The sequence below is a fragment of the Rattus rattus genome, chromosome 10 (genome assembly GCF_011064425.1).
Source record: "Rattus rattus isolate New Zealand chromosome 10, Rrattus_CSIRO_v1, whole genome shotgun sequence".
Taxonomy (NCBI): domain Eukaryota; kingdom Metazoa; phylum Chordata; class Mammalia; order Rodentia; family Muridae; genus Rattus; species Rattus rattus.
The window spans coordinates 38,085,001-38,106,918 of record NC_046163.1 but is presented as its reverse complement, the minus strand read 5'-3'; the positions used below and the strand labels follow the sequence as shown (position 1 = coordinate 38,106,918).

At 41.2% G+C, this 21,918-nt stretch overlaps 1 protein-coding gene across 1 annotated transcript in view; it reads left to right on the top strand.

Moving 5' to 3' along the window:
- Positions 1-21,918, top strand: part of Pappa2 (pappalysin 2) — a 253,101-nt gene that overhangs the window by 165,575 nt on the left and 65,608 nt on the right. Inside the window, exons 14-16 of the mRNA XM_032915633.1 lie at positions 9,132-9,303; positions 13,045-13,222; positions 14,400-14,613. Coding sequence (XP_032771524.1) covers positions 9,132-9,303; positions 13,045-13,222; positions 14,400-14,613 — 564 coding nt within the window. The remainder of the gene's footprint in view (positions 1-9,131; positions 9,304-13,044; positions 13,223-14,399; positions 14,614-21,918) is intronic.

Sequence of the window (21,918 nt, the reverse complement as noted above, 5' to 3'; positions counted from 1 at the left end):
CTAGTTTGAGCAGAGGCTTCCCTTTTTGTGCTCCAGGGTGATGGGAAATGATCTCCTTTACTGCTGGGAAAAGCACTATAGAAATGAAATATGTATTACATTTCTACTCATTTGATTATCTTCTTCCCCAAAGCAGTTTAGCAAATTAACATTGAATTTGTTTTTGTTTCTGCCCAGTTTCTTTTGAGCAAGGAAAGAATTATATCCGCTCAATTGTTCCCGAGATTTCTTGCCCAACTTTCTTTTCCCAGAATGATCTGCCCATAAAAAGAGAGGGAAGGATGAGAACCCACTAGAGAAGATTCTAAGTTCCCTGGACAATAAGAAATGGCTGGGTGGACAAGAGTCTGCACTGGGAGCCACAGAGAGCTATCTCTAATTGAACTGTAGAGAAAAAGTAAAAGACCATGTTCATGGTTCTCCTTTGGGAGCTCTCGAGCATGTAGATAAGACTACTTTTGAATAACTTTTATTAATATTAAAATTAAAATTAAAACTAAAACTATATCGGAGGTTATTCTTAGTGGGGCATGTTATAAGGATAATTTAGGTGCCAACTTTCAATGGAAAGATAGGATCTAATTAGCAAGCATCTTGTAGGAAAGAGAGACAAAGGCTGGAGTCTAAGACCAAGAATAGCCTGATTTCAAAGCATTGCTTCTGAAACACTGTCTGAAGCAGGTTATCATGCTGTCTGGGAGTCTGCCATTAGGAATCATTTTCATGGAGTCCTGACAATACACAGAGGTCTCTTTAAAATGGAAAACAGCTATCAGTTAAACCATGTACTTCTCCTATGGACCTTTGCAATGGAAAGTCAGAGCCCTGCTGAAACATCATTTAGTGCAGGCACTTATAAGTTATGTTGAAAGATGGAAGATAATACATTGGAAATGTCACCAGTGCCACAGCACTCGACTCAGGACTAGTATTGTTAATATGGTCTATTTTCATGGCACCTGTGAAGAAAGTGCAGAGAATAAAAGCAAGGCTGTATTTCCAGAGTTCTGTAGACTTTCCAGCCTGCCAAGTAGACAGACAATGTTGACACATTTGTGCATACGCTATGGTTGGAATGATCCTCCACCCTGTGTGGATTTTGCTTAGCATAGCCATAGAGGTAAGTACAGGAAGTCTGAATGTTGAAGAGGCAGCAAGTCCAATGTGTAGACTTTCACAGCATCATCTAGCTTCACTATATGATTTCAGGATGCCCCATTCTGTCTTCCCTCTACAAGCAAGATGTTACCATCGCAGAGTTTGAGAGTTCTAAAGAGAAAAAAAATATAGCCATGGTGATTCATAGGACAACCGTGATGTCAATAAAAGAGTAGCAAGTAATCTGGGATTACATAGGAAGCGTCTGTTGTAGACTCTATAGAATGTGTGGAAGGGAATGAGCAAGAGTCCTGAAGGGCTCAGTGTCATTTTTTTTTTGTCCTACTTGTTGTGAATTGACAGCCATTCAAGGCGTTCATTTGCCCATAGCTTATACAAGGGTCACTGCCAAACTAAGCTGCTTGTGTCTTCCTGCCATGGAGCTTCCTCTCTACATGGTCAGTAGCTGTCCCTCACTTAGTTTCACATGTGTCACCATTCCCAAAGCTCAGCCTGTGCATATGGCTGGATGACTGTCACTCCTAGGTTCATAGTTTAATTGCTATCCAAGGGTGAATTGTGGGCAGGGAGGGCATCCACAAAGCAATCGTTTGCAGAACTCCAGTAAACCATTACTCATAAGGAAATGCCCCATGCAGAGAGAGTTGCCACCTTTGGAAATTGGTAGGGGACGTAGTTAGAGATTCTGTGGCTATTTTAGAGTGCTATTCTACTTCTCTGGGCAGGTGCTAGGAATCACTCTCTGCATGTTAGTCAGTAATTAGATTATTTTGATTCTTTCTTTGGTATTCTACATATTTTATAATCTACCTAAAAATCATAGAGTTTGGAACTTGTTAAGACAGGGCTTTTGAAAGGGAGCACTTTTGGCTGTTTGATGCAAATCTGTTTCTTTTTAGAAGGACAGGGGCATTTGGATGGGACTTCTGGTGTTACGGCCAGACATGGTAAAATCTGGGCCCAGAATTAGAAGGGAATAAAATGAATTACCAAGGGCTGGGGCCACCAGAGTCTACTTCTAATCTTACAAATAGGTCACATTCTAGGAAGCAATGACTCGGTCTGGCGGGACTAGTTGACTAAGATAGAGAACCGAAGTGAATGTGGAGACTTTAACCCAGGACCGCAGACAAACTTCACTTTCTCAGAATGCAGGAATCAGAGAAGTCTGCTGGGTTCAGGAACTAGTCATTTTCTGTCATATGAGAGAATATCTAGAACTGCTACCAAGATTTCTGTCAAATGAGACTCTTCATGGGCTATGAATTTGAATCAGTTTCCCCTTTCCAGATCCTGTCATAGAACACTTCATAGCAGCCAAAGTAGTTTGCTATTAGTAGTTTGTTGTAAGAAATGTATTCTGCCATTAATCCAGTTCCTATCCTTGAAAACAAATGAAGCCAGAGGTGAGTAGGACACAGGTTGTGAATCTGTCTACAGTCTAAGGATGGCTGCTATTTTGCTTTTGCAGATGGTAGTAGGAAGATTAATGAAGACTCTGTCTCTACCAATCCTTTCCATGCACCCTATTCCTGTTTACTGTCAAATGTGTACATTTCTTCTTAGCTCGCACCCTCTTCTGTCAAAAAGAATCAACAGAGTAGAGGGACATCTGATCATCGTTTACTATTTAACTTTAAATGAGCCTCTCTAGGGAATGCACTGGGATCGCTGTTTAGTCCATAGCAACACTTCTTGGATAAAGCCATTGCAATTGCTTATTTAACAAAATAACTTAAAAAGTGGGGCTTAAGCACAAGATTTCTTCTGGGCAGGAAAGATTATGACAAACTCTTTCTTGCATTCCCTACCACATCCTGTCTGTTCCAGAGTTTTCTGCACTCCCACCCCAATACCACCATCACCTCATCTGTGAAATTAAATACCATGCTAAAGCTGGCAAGGCCTTTGGTAGAACCTATTTCAACCCTGTTATTTTACAAATTTGCAGACAGAAAGCCAGAATGGTTAGCAGACTTATCCAAGGTCACAGATGTCAGCAGGGCAAACCAAGCCCAGAGCCCAGATCACAAAGCCTACTGCTTTCTCTACCATTCGAGGCTCTTTCTTCAAGAGTATGATACAGCTGCCAGACAGTTTCTCCCAATATTGACTCTAGGAAAAGAGAAGCATTGTGGTCTCACCCTTCTCAATGCCTCAGCGAGGGTAGGCTATTGACTTTAGGAAAATTTATGAGCTGGGGTTGCCTTGATTTCGAGTTTGGACAAATATTAATTAAATGATTCTTTGTTCTTCTATTATGATACTAGGAGTGCAGGAAGTTCTGGAATATCACCTCCTATCTGTTGTGTTTGGTTTTTCTGGCTCTACAGTGAGGACATTTGGTGGATTTATCTTTCAAATCTATTTTTTTCAGTTTTAGCAAAACCTAGTTCTTCTATAGTAGTTGGTATATGTCTTCCCACAGTTAGCACACAAACTTTCCTTAATCCAATATGAGGGAACCAGGGTCTTTGAACTGATTCTCATCGACTCTTTCAAGGTGAACCAGAACTTTCATAGGATATCAGACCAATAGTCTTTGCCAACTGTAAGTAGAACAACAACTTCTTCATTTATCAGGAACTACCTGGCTTCCACAGTGTGCACCCGGGGCCTGGAAACTAGCACAAGCTCCCTGCAGTGTCCTTTGGGATGGAAATATTACCAAGAGGCATCCGCTTTGGCATCATATGGGGGACAGCTCATGGCCAGCTTGTCAGTCAGTCTGGCTACTCTCCCTGCAGAGAATGCTGCCTGCCACCTGGTCTCAACCTCAACCTGTTTGTCACTCACTACTGGAAAAGATTTTTTTCTAACGTTGTCACAGAGTTGATTCCTTTCAGCACAGATTTCTCCAAATCTGCTGGCCAGAATGGAAGTGACCCAGGCATGCCAACTGTTATTCACAGTTCAGAGTGCAGGAGAAATCGTGACCTCCCCCTGAAAGCCCCCACCACCCCAGGCTTTCATGCTACTCCAGTTCCTTGTGTTCTGGCTATAAAACCTTAGGAATAACTTTCCAGGATATTTAGTTAGCCTTTGCACATCTTATTCATTTCTGAAGGTCGAATCAGTGTAATGATAAAATGGTCTCTGAAGGAGTCATGAATTCATGAGTAACACATGATTTATTTTCCCTCTTCAAAGGTATTTAAATTTTTGTCAGAACTGGAGAATACCTTATGCTTTTGGCCTACCCTGTGGCTTCTCTGTGATAATTTGGGTTTAGTACAGTAAAACAGAGTGATTCAGCAATGGAATCGATTCCCCTTTTGGGGGTCAGTTTTGTTTCTATATACTCTCAGACTCTTGAATGTATTGACATTTCAGCCAGACTATATATATCCAGACTTTTAGTGGGACAGGATTCACTCCTGGTGAGTAGTAAAATCTTTGAAACCAGCTGCTCCTGGTAGCTCCTGATTGTGATCCCAGCATGAAGAGGAAGGGGCAAGAGGTTCAAAAGGACTTTAAGCCAAGTCCAGTGTGAATGACAAAGTGAGAACCCAGCTCCAGAAACCAAAACAATAACTGCTTGAAACTTAAAAGTATCACAAATTCTTGCATCATACTGCTGGTAGAATAAAAATGCCTCCAGTGATAAGGGCTGAAAATATACATGTTTTAAAAGCTATCTGAGTCTGTGACACAGCTATAATTGAGAGTCTACCTCAGAGTGGAGGACCAATCTTTTATGGAATCATGGTAGCAGGAGTTTCTCACCTCTGGACATCATATCCGGTCACCTGAGGAAAAACCTTAGAGTAGGAGATTGTGAGGAATGAGTGTGGAAGGCTTTAGAGTTAATTCTATACAGGAAGAGGATAGCCTGGAGTTGAACTGGTTTCTTAACAGGAATTCCTGACTTCAGTGCTTCAATTTACATCCCTTTGACAATAATAGGTTTTGGAATGAGAAGCAAAAGAAAGACAATAGAGGTTTCTCAGGAAATGGAGAGACAAAACAATAAAGCCAGAATGATGGGTAGATGGCTGAGTCCATGCTGTGATTTCCAAGGACCCAATGACTTGAAATTCAGTCATGAAAAATTTAATCCTTTGACTTCAAACTCTGTGAGTCACCTTTGACTGATCTCATCAGATCCCTGCTTGAGAAGATGTGATGATGAGGTAGAGACAAAGGGTGTGGGGGAGAAAGATATCGCTAAAGGGCACACACAGGATATTTCGCAGACAACACCTGGACAAACACTGCGTCCTTGATTTGCCACTGTTTGAAAGAATACTGTTCAATCCTCCAATAAATATTCTATGCATCTCTTTCTGGTAAGGAGCTCTTTGGTGCTTGCAGCCCATGCTGCACTTTCCTGACTTGGGCAGAAACCAGCAGGAAACCAGCCTCATCCCTAGGCCTAGTGGTCTAAGCTGGCCTCTTAGGGAGGCTTGGGAGATGAGGATTTTCCTCTGATTCCAAGTGTGGCCTCTAGCCAGTCTCCACACAGCTTTAGTTTCCTTGTATGCCAAACCAAGATAAATAGCTTCTCTTCCCCTCCCACTCAATACATTGCAAAGCATCCTTTTTTGCCACCTTCAGAGATGAACAGAAGAGAACGTTGGAGAATGTCTAAAAGGAACTATTCGTGTTCTTAGCATTGTCTTCCTGCTGGGGGGACCGGGTCACTCTGGGAGAGAGGAGAGTGTCACAAGGTGGGATAATGTTGAACACAACAAACTCACTCAGGAGACAGTGTTTGGAGTGGAAGAGAAACACCAAAGAAGGTTTGGGATTGGGGTACAAGGGAGAGGAGTCCACAATTGGTACCAGATGCCACCAGAAGCTAACGACCTGACAAACACCGTCCTCATAAAACAAATTCCTTTAAAAGGAAGTAAATGGAAATATAAGCTAGTGAAAGAATTTGCAGCAGCTGCCGCAAAAACCATTTCTCACTTCATAAACAGGTTTGGGTTTTCGTTCTCTCTCTGTGTGTGTCTCTGTCTATATCTCTGTCTCTGTCTCTGTCTCTGTCTCTGACTCTCTCTCTCTCTCTCTCTCTCTCTCTCTCTCTCTCCTTTTTGGTCATGGTCTTACTTCATAACATATTTCTCCTTTTGTGCACTTCTTGTCTTGAGTTCTGTTTTGCTGCCAATACCGGACACACTCCTGATGCTAGATCGATGCTCGCGATACCAGCAATCAATGTGGTCCTAGCCATATTGATGGAAGGAGGCTCATGCACACTGCTCGCTTTCCATCCTGTCTCAGCACGTGCTTATTCTTCATAATGATGTGGAGTCACCAGATAAAACCAACACAAATAGCATGTGTTCTATGAGACATTTTCCTTGGCAATCGCTTGACATGAATCAGAGTTAATGGCCCTTTTCTTATCTCTTCTTGCTCAGTATGCTAAAGGAGATACAGTGGTTTGATGATGAATAGCATACAGCACTTATGGATTTGTAGTTCTTTGGCATTATGAAAGAAGTATTCTGATCTTATCTCAAGGACAGTCATGTTTTGACTCCCTTATCCATGTGTTGAGTATCACTCAGAGGCAGCCTCCTTCATTATATTGCAGACCCTTTGGTCAGCATTGGATTGGGGGAGTTCACACTTACTCATTAACAATCCTCCTTTCCTCAGCTTATAGTTCTCCTTTCTTTCATTGGGCTGCATGGATGTGAGATTGTCATAGGGAGTAACTATGGAACAGTCAAAAGATCCCATTGCATCACACATCTTCATTTTCCCATCTTCTACCTCTCAGGCATGCCCAGAAGAAATGAGAAAGTCACTAAAACAATGTTTAAACCCACGTGTCAGGGATAGCCATTTATCACAGTCAGATCAAATCTACCTCTTTAGGGACTACTGCTTTCTAAACCAGCTCTCAATTATGGTAGGACCTATGTACATATTTAATGACATTTTATTTCCTACCTTCTTATACTGTTGTCCAATTGTCGGATAAAGTCATTGACAACTAATACAAACCAAGGGCAAGCGGAGTACATAGCTGATGATGAGTGATAGCTCTATTCTCTAGTGGTTATCATCACTGGCAAGAATCTCAAGGGTAAGAAAACATGTTATTAGTCTCTCTCACTACAGTGAATTCCTTAAGGGCACAGCCTTTGTTATGCTACCAATGCTCGTCCAGTGTCTTGCAAAGAGTATGTTCTTTTGTTGTGAGATAATTCCACTGCAGAACACAAATGGATACTTCTAAAGCTAAGCAGAAAGAATCTATCACCTACTGGTGACTGCAGAATTTGTCCAAATCATGTAATGCTGAACCTCACCATTGCCACAATTTTGTGCATAAAAACCACACCCTGGTTAACACACATTTGTTAGAAAAAACACTTAGCGAGAAGCAAAATTACAGAAGCCAGAAAGTAAGGTTAGTATATCTAGGAACTTTCCTGGATCCTTGTACTATAAACTAAGTCTTTGATGGATTAGGATTTTGTTCCTCCTTTGGAAGGTATTGGGGTCTACATGCTGGTCAGATAGTTGCTCTAACATGCTATGAGTTATGGTATGGCCTCTGGGCCTGTAACACTTGGTGCTTAGTATTGAATAAATGATTTGGGCAGAGTGTTTAGTATTGAATGAATTATTGGGGCAGAGTGGTTGAATTGGAAAATAATATTTTTCATGTGATTTTATACATTTTCCACTTTAATAACAGGTACTAGTTTTGCTATCTGAAATAGGAATACATTTAATTATGCAAGCTTTCATTGTATCTACTACAGCTGAGTATATAGTGATTTAAAATTGGACAAGAAGATGTCTTCAAGATGTTCATACTCCAACTCTGAGATCCAAGACACAGTCAGATGATAATTGCCCTGTGGGTAAATTGATGCATAAACTAAGGGATTTAAGAGCAATAAAATGCATATGTAATAAGTAAAGTAAATTAATTATCAGAAGGAAGTTATTTTTTATACTTCAACTACAAGATTTGAAGGAAGAAAGTGTGAAAGGGTTACTTCTTAGAGAAGAAATGTCTCCCAGAAATCTCATTAAACTCCAGAAAGGTGTGGAAGTGAGATAAAAGGAAAAGGAGCCTAATAGGAAACAGATACTGACACGGGGTTAGACTTTTGTCAGCAGGACAGCAAAGGGGCTAACCTGGGAAACGTCTCAATCTTGTAAGATGTGGACCCTATAAACCCTCTGAGGGAAGGATCTGAAATAGTAGGGTGTGAATAACTCACTCTCTGTAGTGCAAATACTAAATGGTGGAGTCAGGACTGAAGTCTGGTATTGATGCTTTAGTTAAACTCTGTGTTTCCACTGCAGTGGAACTACATTCTTCTTGCCTTCTCTGTAGCATTTGTCCTGCTATTACAGTCCAGGCTGAATCTCCTTGAACCTTGGAGAATCTATTTATCTCTCAGGCTACTTATGAATGGTTCTACTGGTCCTGGAAGCAATTCTCTGCTAAGGAGATATCTCTGGAAGTTCATGGCACAATGTCAAGAATGTGATAGGGATTCAATTCACACTGTCAGGTTTCTTAGCTTGTGCTACTCTTCAGTGATATGTACCAGTAATTGGAATGTTTCCATATCAACCAGTCTGTGATCTCTGTTGCTCAAAATCTTCGTACAGGCACCTGGGACTCCCTTGTGATAAGTTATCTAAAAGGCCAATGACTCATGAAATCAGGGCTCTCCAGATTCTATCCTGGAGATTAGTCCTGGGTCTTTTCCGTTGCTTAGTACCTAGAAATATTGTTTAATCTTTCAAGTATCATTCCTTGGTCTATTTATTTCAGAGATTGTCTAGAACATCAAGAACCCATTTTCTACCTCATCTCATCATCATTGATTCTCCTGAAAGTCCACAGAAAGTTAGATGTCATGGTGTAATTATGTCATGCCTCATAGTTCTCAGTGAGACAGAACAAAGTAATGAATTCCATTTAGGCTATGAAGAAAATCATTCTGCAATTTAGGTGTATTGTTCAAAGATGTATATTTCTGCTGTCTCAGCTTATCCTAAGATACTTCTGTTTCTGTCATCCTCAGCTGTGCTCAACGACCTTGTGGAGAACAGGGAAGATGTGTGCCATTGCTACTTGATCATACAGACATGGTGAATTGTACCTCCAGTGGCCCAGGTCACATGGAGTGTGCTATCACTTGTCAAAGGGGGTATGTCCTTCAGACTAGCAGTGGGCAGTACCTCAGGAACATGCAGGTAAGTTGGAAGCAGATGAGCAGAAGGAAGAAGTTCCTGAGGCAGAAATCTATCAATCCTCTTCTCCCTGACTAGACTGGAAAGGGCAGGTGATTTTAAATCTTTGAGAATGAAAACCATGGTCTCTATGAAAGCAGTAGGAAGGAAGTATGGTGGAACAGAAATCCAAAGTCCAAACATGTGAAAAACTGATTGCCTTAGGTGTTAGTATAATATGGGAAGTAGATATTAGTTTTTATTCAAGTTCTTTCAACCTGTCTTTTATTCATAGATGTGAATGTCTCAAAGTGGACTTGGTCATAATTTATAGAAAATAGATTACTGTCAACTTATCTGAGGTTCATTGTGCTCTTCTGGTCTCATTTTTAAGATCGTTAGAGAAATATAACCAGATTGTACCACCAAAACATTAAATTCATAATGGGGGTTGTATTATGGTAATAAATTTTCCCCATTTATAAATGTCCCATACAGAATTTCAAATGCACCATTTTCAGGATTTGGGAGGGGCCCAGGGTAGTAAAATATACAATGAAGAACAAGGCTCACGAGACAGAGCTGGCCAAATGTTTTTCTCCATTTTCTTTGAGGTGTATAAGAGTAAGAACAAGCAAAATAAAATAATACCTTTAAAATGTTTTTACGGTTGTACATATTCCAAAGAGAAATATTGAACTTGAGTTATTACAATGCTTGCTGAACATTATTTAGAAACTTCTAGTAGAATGATGGGCATTGGTGCCTCTTTAGTAAGTTTCTTATATCCCTAATTAAAGGCTTGGTTTCCCATCTCCCACTGAGAAAGCTTAAAGCCTTAACAGGGGAGTTTTGAGCATAAATGAACCACTGGAAAACAGGATGACATTATGAGACGGTGGAAGCACGTACTAGGTAAACTGCAATTGTGCTTGAGGAAAGAGCCCGAAGTCGCCATGACCGTGGAAGGAGACAGGCCCACCATTGCTAGTCACACATTAATGGCTTGAGAAATGGAATTGCTCCTGTTTTGTGCCAGTTGATTTCTTAACAGTTTGTGAACCTGTGCAAGAATTTCCTTTGCCTAGTTATTGTCAGAATGTAAAGATATGATTGTGAAGTTTAGAAGGTTCCATGAAATCACGTAGTCAAAACAGTCTTAATGAAGCTTCAGACAGCAAATTCTTCTATCACCTGGTCAGACAAAGGTGTCTCATGCTGAAAACAAAGTAGAACAAGTTAGGGACTAAATGCATGTGTATGGGAGGTTAAGACGATCAGAGGAGAAAGGCTATATTTGTCATGCATTGAAGTTGGACAATTAAAAAGGAAAAAACAAAAAACAGAAAACCACAGACAAAACACAGGAGAAAAGGCCAGGCATTACACATGGAGTTTAGAGACAGTCTTTAAATGATTAGTGGTTTGCTGCAGTTTGAACCAGGCCTCCCAACTGTGCTAAGTATGAGTGGAACCTGGTTGGAAGAAAGATGGGGGCTCACATTTGCCAAACTCGTGGTGGAGGAAGGAATGGCACCCTCCAGCTGACCAGTCACTGTCACCTGACGCTGGCCTCATGCAGGAAATTGTCCTATCCCGGCTCATGATCACAAGACAGCGGGGATATTTGCTTTCTGTTGACATGAGAACTGAAGCTAAATAGAAAAATGTGTGTGGCTTTGAGTTGAATCCTTCTGGCTGGCAACAGGGACACACTGGGAAGCAGAGGAAAGCACTGAGCCAACATGTAGCGTCAGAGGTGAGAGGTGCTTCAACAGTCATTGGACCCTTGGCTTGGGTGCCAGTGTGGTCTCCTGATTGGATGACTGTAGTTTTACCACAGGAACTCTTCTGCCCATCTTTGATCTTCAGCCCCACTGCCAGATACTTGTTTTTCCCAAATAAGCCATGACTTTCACAGTCACTAAGTGCCTGCTCATTTCATACCTGGCCAGATGCCTTCTTCTCCCACCTCCCTTGAGCTGCTCAAAAGCCCTAATGATCTTTCAAGTCCAGTGCCTGTGTCGAATTCCTTCTGCCTGAGGGTGGCAGTTCCTCTTTGCAGCCTCCGTGGGTGCTGCCTTCCATTCTCATACAAACCATATCATAGGCTTCGACTTTATTAGGGCTATTGATTTCTTCTAGGGTGTTTTTGACTTCTCTTATTTCTAATTTGTATTCTTTACGTTGCAGTCTCTCTAATCACTGTAGAAGGCTGTAAGGATTGTTTTAGATTAGACTAAGATATATTGTTAGTACCTGCCAACTCCCTATTTGCTTTCTTGCCTTTTTCTTTTTCTTTTTGTTTTGTTTTTGTTTTGTTTTGTTTTGTTTTGTTTTTAGCTACTGTCTCAGTGATTTTGTACTTTTATAGACGTTTTACCCCTGGAAGGCATCATGTTTAGTGCAAGACCAGGTCCTTCTGGGTAATCTATGTGTGTCCTCTCGTTTACATAATACCAATGGGCCTAGATCTGTCCACTGAAATGGCAAGTTTGGAAACATGACTGGACTCACTCCCATATCCCATGGATTGTGACACTTTGTGTGTATTAACTCTCTTCTTCTTGAAAGAAGTAATTATTTTTAGTAGCATTATCAGTATGTTTATCACTGGTTTATTAAGGGTGTCCATAAGAACTAAGCCACTACCCAAAGACTATACATGGACTGACCCTGGGCTCCAACCTCATAGGTAGCAATGAATAGCCTAGTAAGAGCACCAGTGGAAGGGGAAGCCTTTGGTCCTGCCAAGATTGAACCCCCAGTGAACGTGATTGTTGTGGGGAGGGTGGTAATTCGGGTAGGATGGGGAGGGGAACAACCATAGAGAAGGGGAAGGGAAGGAGCTAGGGGGATGTTGGCCCGGAAACCGGGAAAGGGAATAACAATCGAAATGTAAATAAGAAATACTCAAGTTAATAAAGAAAAAAAAAAAGGGTGTCCATAAGAAGTAGATGGCATGTAATGTATTTGCACGCTGGTGAGCAATGTAGTCCACAGCCATGTGTCTTGGTGGTCACATCCCTAATGGAAAGGATTGTTTTGAGTAGGAAAGTTAGACAATGTTCTGAAAGTATTTTATCAGTTATACAATTATATATATTATTTTACTTTGAGCTTTTGAGAGAGGATCTCAACCTCTAACCCAGTCTAGTGTTGAATTCATAGCAACTTGCCCCAAAGTAGGTAATTTGAGAGTTTAAAGATTTGGTCAGGGTGTAAGGAAATGCCTAGTTTGATATGCAATAGCCCAGCATGATGGAGTATGCTCTTCCTCTTAAACTTGGAAGGTTGGCTCTGTGGAGCACAAAGTCCATGGGGTGGAAAAACAGAAAAGGGCAGAGAAGATAGGCATAGGATGAGTCAGGCAGCAGTCTTCCCTTCAAAAGAGAACAGGGAGAATAGGAACCCAGGACTCCCTTATCTCTTGTCCTCTCTAGTCTGTCCCCAGGTCCCAAAGTAGATATTCACACAATAGCAGGAGGCTTGAGATCCTGGGCACAGACCAGGTAGGACAGAGACTGAAAATAGTTGGGTCAGTCAAGGAAAGGACAGCCTGAGATGGGGCTTGGGAGAACGGTGCCCTAGAGTTCCTAGTACAAACAGGTTCCCTCCAATGGCACCCCCCTGAGGCTGGACCGAACCAGTGAGTCATAAGAAAGGTCAAAGGGACCGATGACCACCAGGACTCTTCCAAAGCCAGAAAGTGATTTCTGATAGCTATTATATGTGACTTTGACATGATGAATTCTCTGTTTCCAGAAAGAGATTCTCCTCACTTGTTCCTCTGGTCACTGGAACAAGAATGTGAACTGCAAGCGTCTTGACTGTGGTGTCCCAGACTCGTCCTTGGTGAATTATGCAAACTTCTCCTGTACGGAGGGTACGGACTTTCTGAAACGCTGTTCCATCTCATGTGTCCCACCAGCCAAGCTCCAAGGTACTGTCTGACCAGCCTGGGAACTGAATGTGAGCTTCCATCATCCTCTCTTACGGTGGAGCGGGGTAGCTTTGAACTTTTTTTCACACATATATATACTTCGAACTTGCTGTTCTCTGATCTCTCTTCTGACAATATAAAATCCTCTCAGATTATCACCATTCTTTGTTCCAGATCATGTGTGGAGATATCCTGGATGAGGGAGTCACTAATAATGAGTGAAACTTAGTCTTTTTTTTTTGTTTGTTTCTATACATGTTCTCAACAATCAGCACAATTTTTCTGATAACATTAACAACTGAGGTTCAAGTTATTAAGTTTTAATACCCAGAGACATTTTGCACTAGGTGTGCTTTGTTTCAGTTTGTAGATAAGGAGGACACAGTTACACAAGGTATCTTTGGATGTGTGTGTACTTGAGATGGAGAAGTGCTGAACCAGGCTCTGACTGACTACCACACTTTGCCCTTTAGCTACACTTCTCAGCCTTCAGTGTGTCACACAATGTGTCATTGTACATGGAGCTTCCTCAGCCTTACTCTGAAATGAGCTGTAGTAGGTTGGCAGCCTAGTGAGCCTAATGCCTGCCGGCAGCCCTGGTTTATATTGGGAGAAACCAAATTACGGAGAATCATGTGGTATGGTATTGAAGGTCAAAATTCTGTATCAAAACTTCCTATCTCAGTCTCTACTTTTGTAAGTGATGGTAAACCCCATTTCCTTATCAGCCTCATAGGAGATAACCAGAATCTATCTGATGGTCTTGTTTGCTCTTTGGGATTTATATATGATCACCCATGTAGACCACTTAGAATAATGCCTCATATAGAATCACCATTAAAATACCAACTATGATTACTTTAATGCCACCCACATTGCAATTATTGCTGTATATTTGCTACTTGTAGATAGGAAGGCAGGCAATGATTTGATTGGTAGCACTTCTTCCACTGAGTCTAGGGAATCATTATGTGATTCTATGGTATGTGAGACCTCCCTGAGACCTGCAGAGTAAGAACATACAGCATCAACATTTGATGGGTTATTTTTAGAGATACTACTCAACAAAGAACAACAGGACTTTACAGAGCCAGTCTATGCATAGTTTTTGGTTCCTCGAGCTGTAGTCATGAGCTCTCTGTTCTGAGCACCATGTGACTCTCTCTCCTGGAGCCAGGACTGAACCCATGGCTGACGTGTCTTGAAGATGGACTCTGGTCTCTCCCTGAAGTCTACTGCAAGTTGGAATGTGAAGCTCCTCCAGTTATTCCAAATGCTCATCTGCTCCTGCCACGCTGCCTGGAAGGCAACCATGATGTGAGCACCATCTGCAAATATGAATGCAAACCAGGCTACTACGTGAAGGAGAGCTCAGGAAGTCAAGGCAAGAAGTGAGTGTTCATGTATTCGGTCCCATGGTTTCCTTGCCTTGTACTGTGATCCTGTTCCCCCATGGCAAATTGTAGATCATGTCTTTCTGGGATACCCATCGCTTATTGTGTGTGCGTTTCTGTATAACTTCTCTATATCTGCACAGACAGACTTCCTGATCATGACAGACAGGAGTTCAGGTGGTTCCTATAAAGGCATTGTCTTCTACTAGAGATTTCCTAGTCTTATGTAAGTATTTGGGGGGCACTGATTTGATCATCATTTTCCTCGGTATTAAAACGATGAGCCTCCTGGGATTGGTCATCTGGGTTCAGCTCAATGCCAGCACAATCTCATTAGTATAATTCGAAACTGAGGCTTATGGAGATGTGGCTGGCTAAGCCCCAGGGTGCTTACTCTATTTGTAGTGTGTGTGGAAGTTTTCTTTCCCTGCCTCAGTTTTCCTAGCTGGAAAATGGAAGAGGACGAAGGAGCGTCTTGAATGAATTGAACACAGCTTGTGCTATTTTGAAACAGAATGCCACCCCTTTAGCCATCACCATGGTTCTTCTTGTCCTTCTGCTTTTCTTCCATGAACTTTCTGCAGCAAGTGGAGTGATGGGAGCTGTGGCAGGTCACAATGCTTGGGGATGAGCTAAGGGTGGACAGATGACTGACATATAGTGGAGGAGAAAGAACAGAACATGCGAGAGTTAAGGGTAGAGAGGTGAGAGCCAGTTCTCTGAGCTCATAACTAAGCTTTATGCTGGGAAAGCCGGGCTTGCACGGGGGATTCTGGGTTATCTGTCTCCGCCCTACATGCCTGTCTCTGGGCAGAGGCACTTGAGAGCCATTTGTGGACGCAATTCCTCTGGCTGGGAACCTGGGCGATTGCATCAGAATGCCACCATCAGTTTGGTCTCAAACATTTACATTTGCAAGCACCGTGCTAAGTTGAGATTAAATTATTTGCCATGCTGCGTAAACTGACGAAATGTTAGTTTACACCTGTTTATATAGCAGGCGACGGATTGGTAATCAGAAGTTTGCCAGTTGAGTGTAAATCACTGTCGCTTGCCACTTATGTTTACCCAGTGAACTATGCCCTCCTTGTCTTACTTGTGTGCGAAAAGCCCAAAGCTGGATAGATGGGGCCCTAAAATGCTTCTTAGGACACACACTTCCAAGGAGAAGAAACAGAAAAGCAGGCAGGGACAGTGTAATTTGTAGTTATATGAAGCAGTATGTCTGTGTGTCTGTATGAGTGCGTGCGTGCGTGCGTGCGTGTGTGTGTCAGGAGCTGCTTGAAGGTTCAGGTTTGCAACTGATTTGCACGGTAATAGGTCATCCATATGTCTTTAGTTTTGTGTTCACAATGGGAAGAGGAATAATCATTTCTATGGAATTGCTTGAGTTTTGGAAGTTGGACCACGTACTGAAAGTATTCTATAAGTTATGAAGTTCAAAACATATGCGATGCTAGGTGCTGCTTCTTATTTATTTATTTCATGTTGGGTTGTTGAAACTGGGTCTTACTTTGTAGCCCAGGCTAGTTTTGAATGCAGAGCAATCCTCCTTCCCCAATCTCCTCAGTGCTGGGTTAATGGGTATTAGGTATTATACTTGGCTGTTCCTGTCTTTTTTAAAAGAAGGAAATTTGTTGTTGCAGGAGAACTTAAGCCTGAGTGCTGACTGGCTTCTGGGCCCCCTTTTGTGTTTGTCCCGTTCTGCCTGCTCTGTGCTACACTCTGGGTTAACAATAAAGACTCAAGCACCAGACCCAGGCAGGGACGCCTCAAAGACAGAGCCAAAAGCCATGGATAGTGGCACAGCCATGAAATCCCCAGCACTTGGGAGGTGAAGGCCAGATGAGGTGAAGCCATTCTTAGGTACATAATAAGTTCAAGGGCAGCCTGGGCTACATTATATTAGTTCTACAAAAAGCAAAGCAAAATAAAATAGAAAAGCCAAGAAAAAAAACCCAACAAACAAACAAAAAATATTAAACACTTCAGAAGATCAGATGTGCTCAGTATTATTAGGGCATAATAGCGTACCATCCATCCTAACCTCCCTTCCCCACCCCCCCTTTTAACTCTATTGACCTCCTGTTCCAGTTTTTCTTCTTTCCCCTGTCTCTTCTCCATTTCTGTCCCCAATTTTCTTCCCTCTGCCTGATTCTCTGAAGGTGAACTCAGTTTTCTCTGAGTTTTCTCTTCTTTATCTTTTAAAACAAGATTTATTCATTTTTAATTTTGTGTACGTGTGAAAGGCTGCGTGAGATTGTGTGCACCATTTGCATGCAGTTGCCCACAGATGCGGATATCAGAAGAGAACAGGCTCAGATCCCTTAGAATAGGAATTATAGTAGACTGTGAATCACCCAGTATGGGCACAAGCAACCAAACCTATGTAAAAACAGCAAGTCCTTTTACCACTCAGCAGTCTCTCTGGACCTTTCTTTTCCTTCTTGATCTACACACTGCTCAGGGTTAAGGCTTTTTCAGTCCATGGCCTTGATTGTGATCACATGTTGATGGTGCCCAGGTCTATACTTGTCATTCAAACTCTTACCTCAATAGCTATAAGGATGCCACAAGCCAGATACCTAGGGATGTAGCCACTGGAGTACCCCATCTACATCCCAGATTCCTAACTACAAGAAATCTTTCTAAATCTGCACAGTTCTCTGCCCTGTGGTGCTGGTGGACCCTGAAGCCTGCCTAGCACTTAGGAGTCTTCAGTGTTCTTTGTTCTTTAGTCAGGTAACCAGGCTCCCACCAAGTGTGTTATATGACATTTGGCCTATAATATTTAAAATGCGTTTATTAAGAATTTGCCTCCACTGTAAGTCAAGACACATATACACTTGTGGGGGGGAGTGTGATCCAGGCACTAATGCTTTGAAGAGATCCCCGAGTTTATTTGGTGTTCATCCCTTCACAGTGGATAATCCACTTAATTTAATCTCTTTTCTTCTTTGTCTGCCATTTCTTCCTCATACGTACCATCATTCATCAGCTCTTTGCTATGTTATTAACCTGATTTCTAAGGAAGCTAAAATATATGTATCTGACTTATATTTTATTAAAAGACCATGTAACATTCTCCATTATCTTTTACTCCCACGCTGCTTTTTTCTCATTACATATTATCCTTATGTGTGAAGGTTAGGATGTCCTTATTAGGGCCTTAATTAATTTAATTCCAAGTTATTCTGGGCTTCTAACTTTAATTGATATCCTTTCTTATAAATAACTCATCACGACATCATGCATAAGGTAGTATAGAAGTCAGATCTTTTTGAAGGAGGTGCAAAAAGCCATCTTCTGAGAGAATTTATCATGACATTAACATTTCCAAAATATATGCATGTGCACACACATACACACACATATACACATGTACATCCACATGCACACACAAGGTTACAAACACAACTGAAGATGGAAACTGTAGGTCTCATATTGTGATTGCTTACAGTTAAGTAGTGATCACCTTTGTCCAGTCTGATTCCTGGGAATAGCTGGGAGAGTTAGGGTTTTACTGCTGTGAACAGATACCATGACCAAGGCAAGTCTTAAAAAGGACATGTAATTGGGTTGGCTTACAGGTTCAGAGGTTCAATCCATTATCATCAAGGTGGGAACAGGGTAGCCTCTAGGTAGACATGATGCAGGCAGAGCTGAGAGTTCTACATCTTCATCTGAAGGCTACTAGTAGAAGACTGACTTCCAGGCAACTAGGATGAGGGTCTTAAGCCCATGCCCACAGTGACAAACCTACTCCAATAAAACCACACCCCCTAATAGTGCCACTCCCTGGGCCAAGCTTATACAAACCATCACAGAGAGGTAGAAACTATGCATGTACAAAGAAAGTCTGCTTGAGATGGCAGAGAATTAGACAGCCTAAGTCCAGAGGACTCTTCTATTGTCTTCTCTCCACGATGAGAACCATGGAGGTGATAATGATTCCTTGCTATGTGTTATGAATACTAAGAACTTCAGTGACTTTACTCCATATATTTCTATGGCAATATTTATTTTATCATTAATGAAATACTAGTATAACATTTTTGTTAAACTAGTATATGAATTGATATATATGTGTATGTTGCATGTGTATATGCTATATAGATTATATATTATTATTATATGTTATAATATATGAGGAAACAGACTCAAAGTTGGGTGTTACTTGTGATCATTCTACCAAAAACTGGCCTCATTGAGATTAAAGCCATCCTAGCACCAAAGGCTATGCTGTGGACTAATAACACTTTTTTCATGAGAAAAAAATTCATTTTTCTGGCCTCTTTATCCACATTTGAAAAATAAACTGTTAAGTTGTTTCTAATACTAAAAGTTTATATCATGTCCTGTGTCAATAAAATAAATGAAAGGGGCTACATCATTGCTATACTACCATTGAGAAAAGTAATGCAAAATTTTGTTACATCAAAAATCCAATGATTATTATAAACAAAAATACTGTACAACTTGAATTTACTAGGGAGTACTTGGAATAATCTTATAGTAATTTCCAGAGAACTTAGTCTGAATAAACAGCTGAAGCTTATATCTATTCACAGGATTGAATTGAGTCATTTGAAAACAGAATACTAGGATTCTTTTTTCCTTTTTAGATTTATAGAATTGAGAGAATCCTAAAAGTAGTGCTAAATATCATTGACTCAAAACTACTAAACCATGTTTCTGTAGTCAAGTTTTATCTCGTGGCTCAGTAGTTAATTCACAGAGTGTAGGGCTGGTAACATTTAAACTCAAGTGGCAATTCCTCTTGCTTATTAGCTCTTTGACCCAAACAAGTTATTCCTCTACTATTGCTAGACTAAACTGTCACTATTCTAATTCACGAGCTAGAGACAATAGAAACATTGGCAAGTGTGGTAAAGATTAAATGATTATGCACAAAAAAAACCTGACACAATTTCTGATTATATTTTCTTGGCTCAGTAATATCTTCTGTTGTTTATAATCATCATCACTATTACCACCACCATCACCACCCTCATCTCCACCACCACCACCACCCTCATCACCACCACCACTACCACCCTCATCACCACCACCACTACCACCCTCATCACCACCACTACCACCACCTCCATCGCCACCACGATCCCCACCACCATCGCCATCACTACCACCATCACCACCACCACCCTCATCACCACCACCACCTTTATCACCACCACCACCCTCATCACCACCACCATCACCCACCATCATCATCATCACCACATCACCACCATCACCTCCATCATCACGACCATCACCATCATCATTACCACCATCATCCCCAACCCCCTAACACTGTGGTTGCTATCATGACCACTGCCATCACCACTATCATTACTGCTACTATGATGATGGTCATCTTCACTATCATCATCATTGTCATCGCCAACACACCTACATCCCAGATTCTCCTAACACAGTAACTGTTGCTGAGGAAGACACCCTGCTGGAGTGTTAAGTGGGATTGCTATCTTTTAGAAAGAAATAATCTCAAATATAGTCTTTTATCACTGGCCATTACCTTCCTTCTTCAGTTTTTATATCCCATAAACAGCCTACAAACCAAAAAGACTGGAATTGTCATTCAAGAGACAGTAGCCAGTTGGAGGGAAGGTACATTTTTCTCTCTCTAAAAGAAACACACACCGAAACAAAATTTGTTGAACTAAATATATACACTTCCCTTCCTTAATCAGAGCCTTTTCTGCAGGGCTACATATCATTCCACTTTACCGAGCTGACATGAAAGTGGACTGTGAAACAATAACATTATATGTGTGAGAAAGTAAGTGGAAATAAAGTAGCCATCGAGAGTTGGTTCAAATTCAAACTTAACATAGACATGTAATGTCCGTCTGGCCTGGAGGAAGAACCAGGGCATGTCGTGGGGGTCTTACCTTGAGTTTTATTTGACTCTACATCTTTCTGAACAATAGCTTGAGTTTCAACTAATTTTTTTCTACTATGGGATGGGATAGGAAGGCTTGCCTAATAAACTGCGAACATGAGGTGATACAACAATTAACTCCCTTAAATATATCGGATTTATAACTTTTAAAAGCAACAATCTATCTGGTATTTAAACCGTATGTCATAACATTGTGTACACACATGAATAGGTCATAACTGGTTATAATTGAGTGTGTGTGTGTGTGTGTGTGTACATGTGTGTGTGTTTTATCTGTAACTTGTCCATGTAAGAACAACACTGTAATCTCTATGTACACTCACGCATCTGTAAGAAATAGGAATTTGTTTTCTTTCCATTAAGACTCTGTCTGGTTTTATAATTAGTGTTTATAGTAAATACATTCAAAGTTTATCCTTGGAATCCTCAATTCTCTTGCCTTTGTAGTATCATCTGAGCCTTAAACTAATTTATTACAGCTTCTTTGGGCTTCAAAGTGACTGAACCTCTGTGGCAAGCTTTGGCCACTCAAAAACACACCTGGACACGGGCCAACTCCTGCTCAAGCTTTACAGGGCTGGCAGTTAGCACACAGGCCTTTACTTAGAACAACACTTGCTGAACTCATAAATGTCCCTGTGACCTCCAGGCCTTAGCAATCGAGCATCTTACTGTAAAATTTTTAGTTCTGTATCAACCGCCAATTTCTCTATTAATAAAAAGAATGAACTATAAACAATGGTTACTTTTAATGGATAAAGTCGAAAGATTTTCAGCAACAAGCAACTTCGTAGCCCAGTGTTGTTTCTCATCTGCCCTTGGCTTGTCCCTGACCATTTCTGGCTCAGTTTGCTCTGACTTTAGCTGGGTGGATGAACATTTTGGTAGTGACCTTGCCTTGTTCTTTAACAATGGGGTCAGGGCAGGGCAGACTGATTCATGAATGGTCCCTTGGGAGATTTTGGGTGGGTCAGTAATATGAAGAATTAAGTATGGCTAGAATACTGAGTACACTGTTAATATCCCACACATATACACACACTTAGGTCATCAGGACTTGCTAATCATTTCACCACTTAGTGAGCCGATACTATTCATCGCGTTACACGGTTTCTTATAATTTTGTGAGGAATGTCTGTTCGTCTCCATTTTTTCAAATAGGAAAACTGAGAACAAGAGGGGGGAGGTAAAGTAATTTATTTCAAGCCAGAAGCTTATTAAGAGCCCAAGCTGCAGTTTTAGCAATAGTCATGTGGTGCCACAGCCTCTGTTCTGACCCATACTGCTGTTCTTATGGATAATGATCTTCCAGTACAGCCACTAAATAGGTCCTGAAGGTCACTGTGACCGTAATGTCCAGCTCTTGCTTTTTT